The 17,698-nt window shown below is 36.7% G+C and overlaps 1 protein-coding gene across 1 annotated transcript; it reads right to left on the minus strand.

The window, feature by feature from the left end:
* Nucleotides 1-383: 383 nt before the first annotated feature.
* Nucleotides 384-16,269, minus strand: gps1 (G protein pathway suppressor 1). Its single transcript, XM_028023800.1, has 15 exons — nt 16,221-16,269; nt 16,088-16,145; nt 14,479-14,571; nt 12,513-12,694; nt 8,322-8,483; nt 7,357-7,492; nt 6,477-6,554; nt 6,139-6,199; nt 5,355-5,440; nt 4,260-4,354; nt 4,075-4,180; nt 2,888-2,968; nt 1,190-1,327; nt 980-1,114; nt 384-709 (listed from the first exon to the last, which is right to left on the minus strand). Exons 2-15 carry the CDS (start codon nt 16,118-16,120, stop codon nt 635-637), a joined length of 1,461 nt encoding a protein of 486 aa, XP_027879601.1. The 5' UTR covers nt 16,121-16,145; nt 16,221-16,269; the 3' UTR covers nt 384-634.
* Between the last annotated feature and the right edge of the window lie 1,429 nt (nt 16,270-17,698).

Genomic DNA, 17,698 nt, shown 5'->3' on the forward strand with positions numbered 1-17,698 from the left:
TCTGACGCCTACACTGCCAGACAAGACATGGCTAAAAAAAATTAAACTTTAGGGCTTAAAACAATGTAAATCTTTATTTCTAATATCCAAAATAACTCATCTATATATATCTTTTCATCCATCTATATAGATGCAGCACATCCAGCCTGATCAGGATGCGCTCATCCTGGTCAGTTTACTCTGGTTCCCTTCTATATTGATCTAGATAAAGATACTGTACATCTACGTATATCTATATAGATAGATATATATCTATATCTAATTAAAGCTATGTATAGATTTAATCATGTGTAATGTATCACTTTATAGCACAAACAGCTTAAATAATACAAATTATGAGAGGCTGTAAATTCCAGACGATACAGAAATACAGACAATACAAATTCTTTGAACAAGGTTTATTTTAAAACATTGTTTCTGATTATGTGGTTTAACATCAAGCGTTTCCAGAGGAATTTCATTCAGTAATAATATACAGATGATGTCTTCAGGTTTAATTTCAACAGTGATCACAATAAGTTTCCATGCCACATCATTTTTAGCTTCTATATTAGGAGAACACAACTTGTGAATGAATTCTACTTGTGTGTTTTGTTAGGAAGAGGTGGGATGGTTGTACATAACCAGAGACTATTCACATGTTGGTGCTCATCCTGGTCTGGCTGTTGGCTGGTGTCAGCTCACCCTGGTTCCCTTCTCTGGGTGGAGACTGAAAAGGGGAAAAATACTTAAACCAAAGTCTGGCTTTTGGTGTCAGTTTTATATATATTTACAATAATTTACTTTAAAACTTTAGTCATGAGGGGAAAAATCATCCAATTTGGAACAGACTGGAAGAAATGAAGCACTGTAAATACAGTCAGGGTACACAGTGTATGAATAAACTAAATGTTTATTACAAATGTTTTTTTAGCAATTTACGTAGAGCTTGAGCTTTATAGGTAGGTGCAAAAATCTGATTTATAGTTTATGTTTTTACCTTGACATGGATCTGGTTACGAAGCACAGCAGCACGAAGGATCATCGCTTTTGCCCGTCTCTGGAACTCTTTTCCCATGTGGAGAGATTTTTCAAACGTGGTGCTCCTCTGATCCACATCCCTTGCATATAGAATCTGTCAACACCAGCAGATTTTCAGAATTGAACCAAAAATCACAAAATCATAAGTTTTGACTCTGCAAATGTTCACCTTGCTATGGGAGTCAATACGTGCGTTGACAAGGCCCTCCAGTATCAACTGAGTAAGTTCATCTTCCAAAGCTGCTACTGTGGTGTTGAAAGCCTGCGCCATCTTTGTCATGTCAGCCGATACATAGGGACTGAAATACTGAACACACAAAAAAAATATTTACATCTACATATAAAGTGCAGTGAAAAACAGTTGAATTCCAATAAATTTCTTGTTTTAAAATGTATTTCAAAACAAGAAATAAATTCTTGTTTTGAATTTAAATGTCTGAAAAAACACTTAAGTTTTTTCAGACTTAAATGTTTTAGAAAACTCTTGATATCAGATAACCAGAGCAAATACAAAACTGGAGTTTTCAAATGATTTTATGGAGGAGAAAATACTACCCAAGACAATCTGACCTTAAGAGATAAAATTGAACAATAAACCTAACTGGTTGGCAATGAGCCTTTTCAGTGCAGTCTCTGCTGAGAAAGAAGAGTTTCTGAGTTTTCTCAGAAGAGATACTCTTCTTTAAAGAATTATTTTCATTTTGCCTTACTGGAAGGTTTTTCGGCATAAAGATATAGTTCAGATCGTGACAAAGCAATGCAAGCGGATGTCCAGATTCAGCCATAATCTAAGTGTGTTTGAGGTTAAGGACTGAAGGATGTCAGTGAGCAGAATTCATATCTACATCAATTGTGGCAACTTGCCCAAGTCCTGGAGTTGGTAAAACAGCCCCAGATCATCACACTGGGGGTATGACGTTTCTTTGCTGAAATGCTGTTACTTTTAGAATAGAATAGAACAGAATATACTTTATTTATCAAGGGGAAATTGCTTATTAGTTGACAAGTTACACCTCCATCTAGGGTGCTAAATATTAATAATATAAATAACTTTACTGGGTCTCTGGCTAAAGCAGCTCCTGTATCCAGCCAGCACAACATGAAGTGGATGAGACTCGTTATCCAAGAACCTTAACAGGATCCTTCTCTCTGACTTCGCTGTCAGAGAGTCCAGCTCCATTCCAACAACATCGCTGGACTTGCGGACCAGTTTGTTCAGACTGTTGTGTCCTCCACCCTCAGCCTGCTGCCCCAGCACACCACAGCATACAGGATGGCACTGGCAACCACAGACTCATAGAACATCATAGTAAAGTGCTGAAGGATCTCAGCCGCCTCAGAAAGCAGAGGGGACTTTGGCCCTTCCTGTCTGCAGCGTCAGTGTTCTGACCCAGTCCAGCTTATTGTCAATGTGGAGTCCCCGATATTTATGATTCTTCACAATGTCCACACTGACACCCTGGATGATAACAGGGGTCACTGGAATCCTGGTCCTCCTCCTCAGATTCACCAGTTCTTGGTCTTTGTCACATTGAGCGGTTCGGCCAACACCATGTGACAAAGTTTTTTTGTGTGTTTTTTTTTAACACCAAATGTAACAAACATTACCCCAAAAAAGTTCAGCTTATGTTGCGTCAGTCCACAGAATATTTTCACCAAATTCTTAGGATTCTTCAAAATCGTTTTTGGCGAACTGAGCAGTGGTGTGACACTTTTGGAAGGCTTACCCTTCCCCCACTTTTTTCTCTGGTTGAGGATGTTGGCTCTCCACAAGACCGACTGATAGATGTCAATGACTTAAACACAACAAATAAGATATTTACACTAAAAAACTCAACTATGACAATGCACATAATGTATGTCTCACCTGGATTAGGGCTCTGTTTCTGATCTGACTGTACAAGGTTTTGATGTGAGGAGCCAAGTACATGTCCAACAGCAGGTTATCCTGAAAGAAATGCCAACATTGTTGCTGTAGTAATTTGAATACACATTTGTAATGGATTTATAGACTCTTGCAAACTCACACAACCCCATGTGGAAATGTAACTGAGGTAGAGCAAACCTCCAACAAACAGTCATGATGGTAAAGGCAGTGAAGCTCAATGAGTTACATGAGCCATTTGGTGAGGCATTTTGCCTCATCAACCAACATTAAGGCACAGAAGAGAGGCAAAAGATTTTAAAGGAGTCATTCATCAGGTCCATAAAGTTATTTACGAGGAATCCCAGAAAAATTGACATTAAAGCCCAAGAATCTCATGAACGCTTAATTACATTGGCGAGAAAAAAATTTATGTTTCAGATGAGCTTGTAAAGGAACTTTGAGGGGGATCATTCTTTTTGTTAAAGAATGTAAGAATAAATGTCAGCGGTTCGGCTGCACTAATCTGTCCCACTCAGACATCCTGAGCCCAAAGGTCCTCCAGATGAGGGCCGTTTACTTTGGAACAAATTGTGACCACAATTGGTCAGTTGCTACAAACCTACTGGATTGATTGATCGACTCATGTCAATTGACCATTAAAAATACACATTTGCTGCACCATATTCAGACAATATGCAATATGATACTTAGGGCAATTATTTTAAATATGAATTTGTTCAAAAACCACACCATACTTGAGTCTGACTCCTCTCAGTCCAAGACTTATGAAACTCTCTGAACCTCTTGAGTGAGGTTTGTTTCACAATCATCTCTAATTGTGTAACTTTTTCTAACATTTTGTCTTTTCTCTTAACTTTTCCCGGTTACATGTATGAAGACAGAACTGGGTAAAAAGACAGTTTCTTCAGACAGTTTGTAGGTTAACTGTCTTGTCAAGGGTGTCATTGACTGCTGATATTCCAGTCGTTGAACAGATAGTCTTCCTAGTCACTGACATTTCTGGATAAAAATTATTTGGTCTTGTGTGATATTCAGATTTTCCTGGAAACTGAGTTTTTAGTTTTCTTTCAGTTTAAACTGTTATCATGCAACTCTAGTTAGAAGCAAGTTTTGCAAAACTCTCAAACAGTTCAGTTATAGTATAAAACATTGTTGTGTGTTCTTACCTTTATTTCATCCAGTAGTTTGAGACAGGATGCGTACTTGGACTCATAGAACTTGAAGATGATATCACGGATCTGAGGTTCTAATTCAAGAAATAGCTTGAAGGAGCTGGTGACAAAAATAACACTTATTTTCATCAAATTTACATGTACATACATTTAGATAACATCCATCAACAACACCTTACCTGCTAGAGATCACATTACGTTGGAGCTCCTGTCTATCAAAACTGGCCAAAGCACACAATCCCCCATATACAGCTACATTACTGGGAGACAAGAGCTGAAATACAATCCAGACAAACATTTTATTGAACATATGCTTTTAATCAGCTTAAACTAAGTAATCAATATGTCTAGTTTAGTCTTCATCTTACTTAATCCTTTTTGAAAACTGTTGAACACATTATACAAGTAGTGTAACATCTACACTCGGGCAATTTTCATTCTCACACTCTTTAAAAATTAGCTGCAAGCAGGAAGAATATCAATGAATCAAAGCAACTGTGGGGTTTTATTTGGTAGAAGACGCTGTTAAGACAACATTTGTTGTGAATCAGCAGAATATAAATTGAACTGAAAAAAGGCTTGTCTTGTTAATTGCTTAATCATTAGTGTAAATACTAATGGACATTTTGTAACAATATGCAATAGCATCATTCCATTTTCGAGTCATGAAATACATGAAACTTCATTTTCATGCATTTACATAGATGATAAAGTTAGCTGGAAACCTCACATTAAACATGTCTGTAATTGAACTTGGATGTTTTGAATGGCTCTTCAAAAAATTCAAGGTAAAGGAGGTGATTGTGGAAGGAAGACCTGTTCATGCCTGTCTGCATAAACAGGGACTGTGTGGAGACGGTACCCAGAGTTAAGTTCATGTACCATTTTATATGCATGGTCAGCAACAGCTGAGAAAGGAACGTAAAGCAGCTGCCAAAATAACACCGGTCAACCCTTGGTAAATAATATGGATGAGAGTTCAATGTTTGGACTGCCACCCTAAGGGTGCAATTCTACAACAGTTATTTATATATTTGCAGAGGTTTGGTTAAATGATACAAGCAAATGGTTTCAATTGACATTGTATTCTATAATTGTGCTTCTCAAACCTATTTGTGAAATTTAACACAAATACATATGTTTCTCTTTCAACCAGTCAGACATACTTCATCATTTTGAATTAAACCACATTTCTGTTTGTTTCTAAGCAATGAACCTTGTAAAATATGTAGGTTTTCAGCACAGCACTTCCAAAATTGAAAAAGGCACCTCACCTCTGGACAGTCGCAGTGGTCAAACGAAGCCTGCAGAAAGCACTTAGCAGCTGGTTTGTATTTTCTGGAGGCCAATTCAGCAAGTCCTTAAAATAAAACATAATGCAATGACAAAAATCAGAAGATATGGAACTCTGCTTCCAATAGGCAAATGTAACAGAAAATTGACCCTGACGACTTCAGTCACCTACAATAAACTCCACTATGAGTAAGTATGTATTGTCTGTAAGCAGGAAACGTTTACAGACTTTTAACACCAGCCTCAGTGTGATGTTGGTATATAATTTCTCACAGCAGGAGATCTACTGGAGTTATTTAGGAGTCAGGGGTCACAATGTCTCATATCTGCTTTCAGATAATAAAACTAAGAAAACCCGAAGGAGTATAAAAGTGACAAAAAGGCTTATTCTATTTATTCTGGGTATACAGTTATGATAGCTCAGAAATTAGTAGAAACCTTTGAAGGAAAATGAATTTGCAACGTTACCTAATCCTTCACATTTATACTACTAATGTTAAGTGTTCTGTAGTAAATGACTTTAATTCACATTTCTGTAGAGAAATTAAACTTTATCTGACTAAAAGAAGAAATTCTAAACATTTTTACTATTGTAAAACCCCACTAGAGACATTTTTTGTATTTTAGAAGATAAACATTGGATTTTTGTAGCTAAAAACAACATTTATTATGTACAATCATGTACATATGCAGTATATGTACATGATTGGCAACAATAAATTCTAAAGTTTAGATCGTTAATAATTAAATAAAATAGTGTAATACCTGCTGAACACTTTAGTTTGGTTAGGACTGTCTGATTCTGGCTGTCTCGCTCCCCTCTTTGCTACAAAAAAGAGAACAAATTAATAAATAAGGAAACTTGACAATGGTAGAAGCTTTCAAAGAAAATTGATAAAATGCAGGAAAAACATTTTTTTTCTTTTACAAAATGTATCTTCTGTCAAAGAAACAGATACAGGGTAATACATTTAGCTCACAAAGTTTTAGCATTTGTGTCACTTTAAAAAAAAAAGAAAAGAAAGAAAAACACATCCCAGGAGCAGAAACACAGTGAACACAAGTCTAAAGAGAAACATGTAATTGCTGTGAGCCGAGTGTACCTCTGCAATTTCTGGTGTGGATTCTGCCTTGTTCACATAGCTCAGCACATGCGACCAGTTTTGGAGGTAAACACTCACCTAGCAAAAACAAAAGAGAAGACTTTGCTTTGTGATAATGTGTTATAAGCTGGTAATGCTAAAATTATGTCCACATAAAGAAGATTGTTTCTAAAACCTCTATGACTAAGATAAAAACGGAAAGCAACCAACAAAATGGCAGCTTCTAACTGAGATGGGAGACAGACAAACGTTTCCAAATAAAAAAATAGTTTATTCATACAAAAATGATCTAACTTTGTGGAATGTGGAAGTTGTCTGCAAGGGTAAGGATGTGTAAACAACAAGCACTGTTGCCTGCTCCAACCAGGTCAAATGAGGAAACAAACTGGCTGGAAGGAGAACTTTTAACACCAGCCTCAGTGTAGAACACTCCGGATGATGAGCCTCAAAGCTGTTGGCATGTAGATGGGCAGGGAGATGTCAGACCCCCTATGTGTTAGAAATATGAGCATAATGTGTCACCATTTCACCTTCAGTCGTTTATCAGAGATGCTGTTTAACCAGTCTTTCATATTGCTGGTGGTGCTCTATAAAAAAGATGATTTAAAATAAATTACTTTTAGTCTGGTGGGCGGACAAGTAAAACCTGATGGCCAGCTGTATCTGACAATTGAAAAAAAATTAATAAAAAGCAGAAATGTAAATAAAGTGAGATATAGTGAAGAAGTTGGATTTTCATCCTGGTTTTGTTTGAATTTTTTTTCAAATTCATTGTTTTTGCTCTATGTTCTTGGTATTTCAAAACTTAAAATTGCATTATTTTGACATTGTCTACAATGGTTTTGCAGCAGCAGTGAGTTGTAATCTCATTCTGTTATACCTTTATGACATTCAGACACATGTTAATAACATGCTTAGCGCTGGTGCAGTAATCTCTGGCACGGGAGTAGCATTTCAGAGCATTGCTGAGGTCACCACAGTCCAGGTAGTGGTCCCCCAAATCATCATGGCCTCTTCTGAAGTAGGAAAAGGAAAAAAAAATTGAGAACTAATCATCAAGGATTAGTAATGGAAAATATGTGACTGAAGTAACTGACAGATAAACTGAACTTTAATTTTGAATATACATGTAAATAAAATAAAAAAGCCACACTCCAGACTTTTGTTCAGACCTCTCAACTCAACACTGAGAAAGCCAGACATGGCTGGGGAAGAACAGGCCAAACAGACTAAAGATATTTGAGCTATGTGTGTGGCAGTATTAAGCAAAGTCTAAAAATATTAACATAAAAATTATTTCTTGATTTTTTATTTTTAATAAATTTGCAAGAATCTTAAACTTTTCTCCACGTTGTCATATTAGGGTAATACAGTTTGGAATAAGACTGGAACAATAAAGTGTGAGCTTTCCAGATACAGTGTCTGTTCTTTCTATGAGGGGCTATTCCTATTCATTTTTCTGATGTAATGCTAGACTGTTGTAGTTATTTCTATATTCATGTATGAGTCAAACACTGACTGTGGTTTCTGTTAAGCAGCCAAAAAAAGGTAAGTTTGTTGTAAAACTTGTTGACATGAATGCCACCCTCATCTCCCCAAATAGTTTGAGTACTTGCTGATCAAAATCTTGAGTTATTTTTCATAACTGTAAAACAATTCAACAAGCTCCATAGCACCGCAAACCATTTACTTAGTACCTACATTTATGATATGTTTCAGTCAGTGAAAGATGAAGATGTCTTGTAACTTTCAGATACAAGACAGATGTTTACTTGATCATGAGGTTTTTTTTATAACAGTGCTCATGTTGATTAAATACAGGTTGGTTATAATAGCAATAATCACCTGATGCTCTCTTTGATTGAGTTGCCTTTATAGTTCTTCAGATCTGTATCCAGCTTCTCTAGTTTGAGCAGAGCCTTTTTCCTAGTGGATTCTGCCCAGGCTGAGTCCAGTGGAGGTAGAACTCCTCCATCAGGAACAGTGTCAGGCACGCCCTGAACATCCCTAAAATCACAAGACGAGAAGAATTGTTATCTTTATTTACTGAGTTCTTAGTAATGTTTGAGCTTATCAGATTCTTCCTTCTTGCTTTTACTGTACCTTGGGATCAGTGCATTTATCATTTGGTTACTGCCACATGTGTGTATGAGAATATAAACTGTATAGGATCTGTTATTGTCAGCTACCCCGAGAAGTTCCCTTCACTTTGCCAAGCTAAGCTGGAAGTCCCTCTATGAGAGACGTTACTTTCCACTCCTTTACTATGCTCATTAGGTCTGACCCTTCATGTCCATTCAAACTGGCTACAGTGCACCATCTGCCATTATGTACTGTTGGGTCTCCAGCCATGCAGGGCTGAACTAAACACATCGAACAGAGACTAAAAGAAATCCTCAGAGTTGCACTGCATTAAATCCTCTTTTCAGTTTCTAGGAGGAAGGGGAGATGTTTCAGGGTGATTATGTGACATCATGTTTCTAACAACAACTAAAAGGAAGTTGTCCTCTTTTCCATCTCATAACCTGCAAGGGAGATAAAGTGGTGACAAAGTAGAGACAAAGAGGGGAGACAAGAATGTGAAAACTTATCTTTCCTGGCAAAGAAAAAGGATGTATTGCATCTTCGAATTAACTGTAGACCCAAAGTAAATATACAGTCTACTGTCGGGGTATCTGGTAACTGTATTCCTGCAGAGGTATAAGCTTTGACCCTGACTTATTTTAAATTCTGCAGAAAGAATCTTTGAAATTTAGATTCCCCAAAAGAGACACTGTCTCCAAGTCTACCAACAAACTGTTAAGTTGTAAGTAGCATACTGCGCATGTGTGAGATGTAAGGAGTGGGAGGCGGGGCTAGATCTGGCGTCCTTGGGGGTTTGTGTGTGGGGAGTGTGGAACGCAAGTTGTTAACGGTTAATGGCGACCATTAAAGTGTGGATGCTAACGTCAGCAGTGTGATTATTGTTTCAACACAAACTAGCACTACCTCCACTGTCAGAAGTTCTGGACCCTTCCACTGCCCCAAGCTAAGGACACTTTACTGTGAGGATCATGTTCTTAGATGCATCTACTGCATTTAATACAATTTGGCCTGATATGTCAGAAACACCAGAAGACACGGATGGAGGCTTCAACAATCACCTGGATCTATGACTGCCTCACAAACAGACCACAGTTTGTGAGATTGAAGAACTGTGTGTCTAATCAGGTGGAACACCACAGGGCACTGTACTCTCACCATTCCTTTTCACTCTCTACACTTCAAACTTCCAGCACAAGTCATAGCATAATGTTTGCAGAGATGCATGTTTAGCGTGCCGTTCAATGAAAATGATTTATCTTTATGAACAAAGAATTTTGTATGCTGTGTGTGTTTACATCTCAACACGCTGTCCAGTGATTGGTTCCATGTCTGTGCTGATAAACTTTATGTATGTGTTCCTCAGTTGGCTGGTGCATTAGTCTGTTCAGGTGTCACACTCATCTTGTAGTCCAGCAGCATACTGGTTTTTTAACAGCGCCACAATGTTTCAAACTGCACCATATCAAATGCCTTTTCTACTTACAGTCAAAGCTTTTCCTTAAAGCCCAAGCAACCAAAACAAGTATTCTTTATGATAATTGTAAATTTCTGAGATAGATATATACTCACAAGCATAGCATCTGATTGTAGCTATGGTAACAATAAATAAAACTATGAAGATTGTTATTTGCACTTTTACAAAGTAGACTTGCCAGCTAAGAAAATCTTTGAAATGTTTTCAATTCATCCCTGATGAAAACATTAAATCAAATTTAACAGCAATGTCATTCTGAGTAAACAAATTAGGGCTGTAACGATTCCTATAATGATTAGAATACCTTGATTCTTAAAATTCCTCGAGGAAAATTATTTGGATCAAAACTTCATTAAATTATGTTTTACCATTTAGTGCACTGTGTTCCAGCAGGGAGATTATTTGTGTTGCGCAACGCGCTCACTTCCTAAGAGTTGTTGATGAATGCCGAGTCAACTCTTGGCATATCGCCCAATTTTCAAGTTCGGTCTGGGGTACTGGGATTAATTTCATTGATAGATGACGATGATGTCAGGCTTTTACCATTTTTTGAGGGATCAATAAGCATCCTTAAAATGATTGGCGTGATGCACAAAATATGACAGAATCTGATTTAGGGGCCCCTCTTGCACATCAGCATCACTAACAGCATTTCAACATAGATTTAGTGAAATCTGGGAGAGGGGTCTAGTTTAATTGACCAACCTTAAAAGCAGTCAATTATAATTGTAATTTACTAATTGTATTTGTGAAAAGAGCTCACATATTGTAGTTATGGCAACAAAACAATCTAACTATAAAAATTGTTCTTTGAACTTTTACAAAGTAAACTTGCCAGCTTCTTAAAATCTTAAATTTAAATGTTAAATAATTTAAAGTCTTTTAAGATATCTATACTGAAACCATTAAATCAAATTTAACAGCATTGATATTCTCCTCGTTCATTTATGCTAAATGTGATCAGCATTACATTCTGTTTTTAGATCCACTAACTGATAACTTAATTTGGAATTAACAGAAGTGCAAATGATTGACATTTATTTTAATTTGTATTTTTTTGTTGTCAATTTTTAAGACTATAATTGCAGGTGTAAGTATTGTTGGGAATGTCTTCCAGTAACATAATTTCCCCGTAATATTTTTATTAGAGGTGTGCCGATCAATCAGTCACCGATCATAATCGGTCGATTTCCGTAAAGAAGTATGTGATCGGTGATCGCCGATCACATACTGCTTGTTGTTGATCACCAAAACCAATCACTTGTATCGCCCTTCGCAGCCTGTGTGTGCAGCTCATCTCCTCTTTCCTTCACACTGCGCAAGCACGCGGCAACAAATCCTAAGCAAGGTGGTGAGGAACTTCAATGCTCTGAGAGTGAATGGGAAAGTTTGCGTGCAATGGAAAATTACCTCAGAGGTGAAGCACGTCAAAATGCATCAACACAACGAATCTAATATGACATTTAAAAAACAAGCACTTGATGGAGCATGACTATATCGAGGCTCACTGCAGGAAAAAAAGACATCTGGAGCAGTCAGAAAGCAGGTAAAGCAGCGCACAACATTCACTCGTATTAGCATTACGGTCAGATAGCTAAGTAAATAACCCGAAAGATAATTTAAGTCTTCGAGCTAGATGACTAGCGGTGTAAGATACTGGATTCTAAATCATGAAGCACCATTTCTGCTCGGCAATGAACTCTCACACCGAACCTTTGCTTAAAGCTGCAGCACGCAACTTAAAATTTTTTTTAAAGATTTTGCATGTGGATTAAAACTTTCTAATTGTCTCAATTAGGTGAATTTATTGCCAGATAATTTTTCCGTTTTGTCAGATCACATAGTGGCATTTATACCTAAAGCAAAACAAACTAATCTAACCTAATCCAGGTGATCGGCAGTGATCGGTGATCGGAATCGGCAGCAAAAAATCTGATTGGAGCATCCCTAATTTTTACATTACATTTTACGCTGGTGGACCGTCCCGGCACACCAACCACCGGCTTAGCAGGTTTTCTGGGGGAAACCTCGAGTCCGGTAGATTCAGTTCAATTAGGGACCAAAATTACAGCATTTGTTACATTTTCAGGTGGTGTGGTTCACTGTCACACTGCACTTTATGAACTGAGCCAAACCCCTTGAAAAACCTGTTCCCCTACTAACTTGCGGTGGTGCTGCAACAACAACTGCTGAAGAAAATGACATGAAAACCTCAGAAGATGGCATAACTGCAACTTCCTTCTTCACAAAATGTAAACAAAAATGGAGTGGCATCAAGATTTTTGGGGGATTTCTCTTTTGTCTTACGTCTCTTCCTCAACCTGACACTACTACAAGCCATTTGATATTTAAACTAATTTAGATTACTGCAAGTTGATTAAATACATGCTTGGTCAGATTCAGAGTTTTGGTTTCAGTTCATATCCAACAAGAAAAGAAAAAATATTGAAATGTAAATGTAATTTTAGCGTCTGTACCTTGTGGCTTCTGTTAGCTTGCGGTGGATCTCTTCGTATGTGTCTACATTGAAAGTTCTCTGGACGAACGTGAGGGCCATCTTCAGTGCCTCCACTCGAAGCTGAGGACAATGCTCAGCAATGAACTGAAGCCTTTCAATCCGCATTAAGCCGCTGTAGCTAGTAGCATATTGTTCCAGGTCCTACAGAAATCCACAAACAAGAGATCTTATCCAAACAGATCCAATCAAAAGTTGTCATTTTTAAAAATTAGGAAATGAGGAAAGTTTTGTTTACATACGCAAGAAAACATTAATAAAACTTGACCGAATTCTCAAAAGTGTACTCCTCAATTTCTGATTTTTGATGACACTGAACCACTAGAAAGTTATAATATTTATTAATCTTAAAAGTTTATCTTTAAAATATATTGTTAATTTTGTCAGCAGTGACAGATGTGAAAGATTTCTGGATCAAGGATGCAATTGAATTAAGTCAAAATGACTGAGTGCTTTCCACATTCTTGAAAGGAAAAAAACCCCAGCAACTTCTGGTGACAAGGAACCTGGATGCTTTGTAAAATTTACAGTCTATTCTCTACCCAGTTTAACAAACCTCAGCAGTATCACAAATCTGTGATTTGAAAAAGTTGTGCAAATTATTTATTTATTTAGTCTATGAAAGCTACTGAAGATTGCACTGAGGATATGGTAAAGAATTATTTTTTTTTCTTCAAACATATACAATGTGTTGATAATGATTTTTATATATCTTTATTTTCTTTTCCATTGCTTATTCTTAGCAGATTGTAAGATGTAATACAAAAAAGATTTTGAGAAATTGATCTGTTTTGTTGATACCAATTTGAAATGTTGCTCAACTCACTGAGTTGGCAACATTGGGATAGTGTTGGGCTATATGAGGAAAATCTAATATCCTGATATATTTTTGCTATACACAATATATTAAGACATTTTTTAATTAGCTTCAATGTTATTTTAAACTGCAGACCCCTTGCAGCATGATGTCACCCACACATGTTTCCAACCCCATTCCCCTGCTGGACTTAAATGTAAGCTCAGTATATGAAATAAAAAGGGATGCAGTATTTTGCTATGAATTGCCTACACTATGACTTGATAACAAGGTCAGAAAAAAGTTTTAATTAAGAAAAGAAAAATAGAGAGGGAGAGGAAAGTTACTTGTTTGACTTTGACAAAACTTAACATATAGATGTGCTGTGGAATAAGGTGTGTTCTAATTCAGCTTAAAAATAAAAAAGCGACCTACACACAAACTGACAGATCATCAGTAGAGCAGGTGTTTAAATTAGCTAATCAACCACCGTTGTGTTAGCTTGGCTAATAGCATCGGTAGCTAATCTACCACAGCAATCACTTAATAATAATTGCAAAATACACATCAAGCCTAAACACATAAAACTGTAACAAACTGAATGTTCTGTTCTATGTGGGGGTAATGTTTGAGTATCTTTGGTGCTGAATCCTGATACATAAAGTGGTGTTGATATCAGTTGCTATGGCAACGAGTCTGCGCGTAGTGTAAAGCCGACACAGAGAGCAAGAAAAAAATAATTTTTTGTGATATAGATTGGTACCAACTGATTTGAATTTTTTTTTTATTGTGATAGGGTGTTTTGTCCATATTGCTCAACCCCACCTGAAAGCAAAAAGTTATATCACAAATACTTGTAGAAGTCTGCAAGCAAAGATGCTTGATTTGATCTATCTGTGGACAAGGAAGGGATAGGAACATCAGAATTCAATCTAATCTAATTCTTCTGGCGATACAGGTGTGTGCAAGTTTCACATGGACATAGTATTTAAAACATAAATTCTAACAAGTCTCAGTAATCTCAATCTTCCTTGTCTATGTAATCAGTGAGCTATGAAATGATTGAAGTGTCTTTCTACTTTGTAACGAAAGCTTCCCAAAAAGGGAGTGTATAGAAAAAATAGATGAATACCAGTGTTGGGTTTTCTACGATGTAGCTGATATCTGGAGCATTCTGCGGGTCATCTTGAGGATCTGCATCAATCTGCATGGGCTCAACTGAGCCCTGGAAAACAAAACCACATACAGAGGATTTAAATTCAAGCAAGAGATAAACTCTAAATAACAACACTGACATTTTTAAAATGTACACATGTGGACAAAATTGTTGATACCGCTCTGTAAATGAATGAAAAGCCTATAATAGTTACTGAAATGACTTGAAACTGACAAAACTTGAAAATTAAAGTTTTGAAAATCAGGTTTTCATTAAACCAATGAAAATCAGACATTGCTTTTAACTTGTAGTTCAACAAAATCATTTTCAAAAACAAACTAATAAATAGCAGGGTTTCCCCAGCATTCTTCAGCTGTGACTGTTCATCTGCCTCATAGAATGCTGCTCTTTCCTTAGATGTCCTGCCATGTTACTGGAGTTATAATATTTCAGTGTTTTGATTCTCAGCTGTTATAGACCAGGTGAGCTTTTCGGAAGTTGGGGAGAGAGGATGCTTCTTATGTTTCTGCAACATTGCTATGGGATTAAAATGGCCAAATTATTTTGACCACCCTACTACAGAATGTGAAATGTTATTTTAAAAATAGCCCAGCATTGCCTCCTTGCAGATGTACATAAGGAGAGCACAGCTGTGAAGAGTCCATATTGAGATCCAAAAAACCAACATAGGAAGAAAAAAGTCAGAGGAGTATCTGCTAGAAAGTTGCATTTCCACTGTAAGAAACCTTTTCATTGGAGGTTTTTTTATTTAATATCTAATATATATAAGTTACCTTGAAAAAATACGATTTTCTTTCTTTGCTCTGAATTTGTTATTTTGTAATCATGTTATTTATTTGTATTTTTTTATTTTGTCTTTAAAATAAAAAATATATATCATTGCACACAACTATTTTTTGGCTGTCTGAATACATTATCTTGTATATATTAAAATAGGATTATGATCAATACTTCAGAAACCTTTCTACCAAATACTATTTTACTCTTTAGTAATTTCTTGAGTAAAACCCCCTCGAATTAGTGACACTGTTACGTACGCACATTTTTGGGCTATTCTGCATAATTTTGAGAAGACTTCAGTTCTGTGGTGAACAGTCTAAGAACTTAACTTAAGATTTTTAGCTAAAGTGAATTAACAAGGTAGTAAATGTATTCAGAAAGAAGCTAAGCTCAGCCTCCACAGCAAACGGGAAACCACTCGGTTTTTAATATTCTAAAACCCCTTTTCTAACTATCGGAGTCTCGCAGCGAACAGTTTTGTAAACAGTTTATTTATTTCTGTACTTGTAGCTGAAAACGGGTTATGTCTTTTTTTCATGCTAATTGTTAACAAAAGATTCAGTTTTTCTATGTCGGCTGCCATTTTTAATGTCACCTACTCAACGTGTTGTCACCCAAGCACCAAAAAATTGTATCGATAACTTCTTTCATTTGCCGTAATAATAACTGAACCTTTCAGTAAAACTTTATGTTGAGTGGTACAAAGTACGAAGTATGATGCAGTACATCTGAGCATTACCAAATACAACCACTTTGAGTATCGTAATTTCTAACGTTGACTTACCTGAAAGTTAAACACTTGCACAGGCAAAGGCATCTTCCGATGTTCGTCTGTGTTCTTACTTTATTGTTGGGATAGATAAGAAAAATGAAAGAATGCAAAAGATGAGATGTGCAGGCCTCAGCAACAAACGAACCTTTTTCGTCTTCTTCTACTACTTCCTCCTTCTACACATCTTCTTCTTTGGTCTGTTAAGACTCATGGTATCCATCATGTTTTACTACCGCCTCCTATTGGTTTCTCTGTTCACTACACTAAAACGTTGCGCTACAGACCCACGAATAATCATTTTCCAGTTTTCTTTCGAATCATTAATACATCTTCTACTAACTCTCGTACAGAGACTATTTATAATAGCCAGTTATGGCTATAAGTTGTTCATTATAGGTTGCTGTAACCATGGCTGGACTATTGGACCACAAAACACCCCTGGTACTTTTGACCATGGTGGCCCACCGTGATTATGAAATTATGAGGGCACAAGATATACCAGAGGATAAATGTGCATATTGTGTTGTTTCAAAAGTGTGTATGCCATGCAGCATCCTATTAAGAAGAGAGTAACCATGCTAAAAGAAATGTACCGTCATGGTGGGAGCGATGGCCATAGTGTTACAATTCCCATCCTGAAGTAAAAGCAGACGTCAAATATACACTGTTAGAGATGATATATACTATATGTTTTATTGTATAGATAATATTGTCTATACAATAAAACATTTATGCCCATATTAAGACCTTATATCCTTGTACAATAGAGCTTCTCATCAAAGTAGCGCCTTCAGAACTGAGAGGACACAGAAAGACCCAAAATAAACCAATGGATTAAACTAATGAACAACAACCTGGAAAAACTGACTTACCGTACATAGTTAAGCTTGAAGACAGGACATTTGCTTACCCTTCCTACATCTTGGTAAACACAGTGACATGTAAACTTTATTTTGTTTTTTGCTGACAGAGTGGGTTTTTTGGACAGGGAGAGATTGCAAGGTATGTTTTTTATTGTTTATTTGTCATGTTCTTGAGTCTGTATAACAAAAACATTCTAATAAAAATATTTGTGAAAAAGGTGGCACCTTAAAGCATGAAGCAGATAGAATTTCACTAGTGTCACCATGGTTACCATCCATTAATAAAGCATCCACTTCACCAATGCAATATGTGAAGGGGTGGAGCGTGGATGGAAGGGTATGCTACTAATTAAATTGTATTAATTATGTCTTTAATATAGTTTTAGGTAGACTTCTGACCAACCTGCAATACACTCTCAGCACAACGGTAACTTTTAAAAAGTTTATTCACAAACATAATAATGATGGCATTGATTGGGAGATTGTTTGGTGGCCAAAGGGAAACCAGGAATCCACACAGAACAGAAGTGAGCTGAGAAATAGATCTTGACAGTGAAAAGTTGGTTTCTGTTTTCAAGAAGAATTGAATAGAATCTGGGTAGCTGGTGAGGCCGGCTATATTCAGAGATCAAATCAGCTAAAAATGGTCAAACTTTTCTCTGCAGCTCTGCTTACTACACATCTCATTGGGAGGCAGCTGGATAGTGATCGTGTACCCTCACCCCTCCAGTAAACACCCAATCCTCATTCAGTATGTAAA

The sequence above is a fragment of the Xiphophorus couchianus genome, chromosome 7 (assembly GCF_001444195.1).
Source record: "Xiphophorus couchianus chromosome 7, X_couchianus-1.0, whole genome shotgun sequence".
Taxonomy (NCBI): domain Eukaryota; kingdom Metazoa; phylum Chordata; class Actinopteri; order Cyprinodontiformes; family Poeciliidae; genus Xiphophorus; species Xiphophorus couchianus.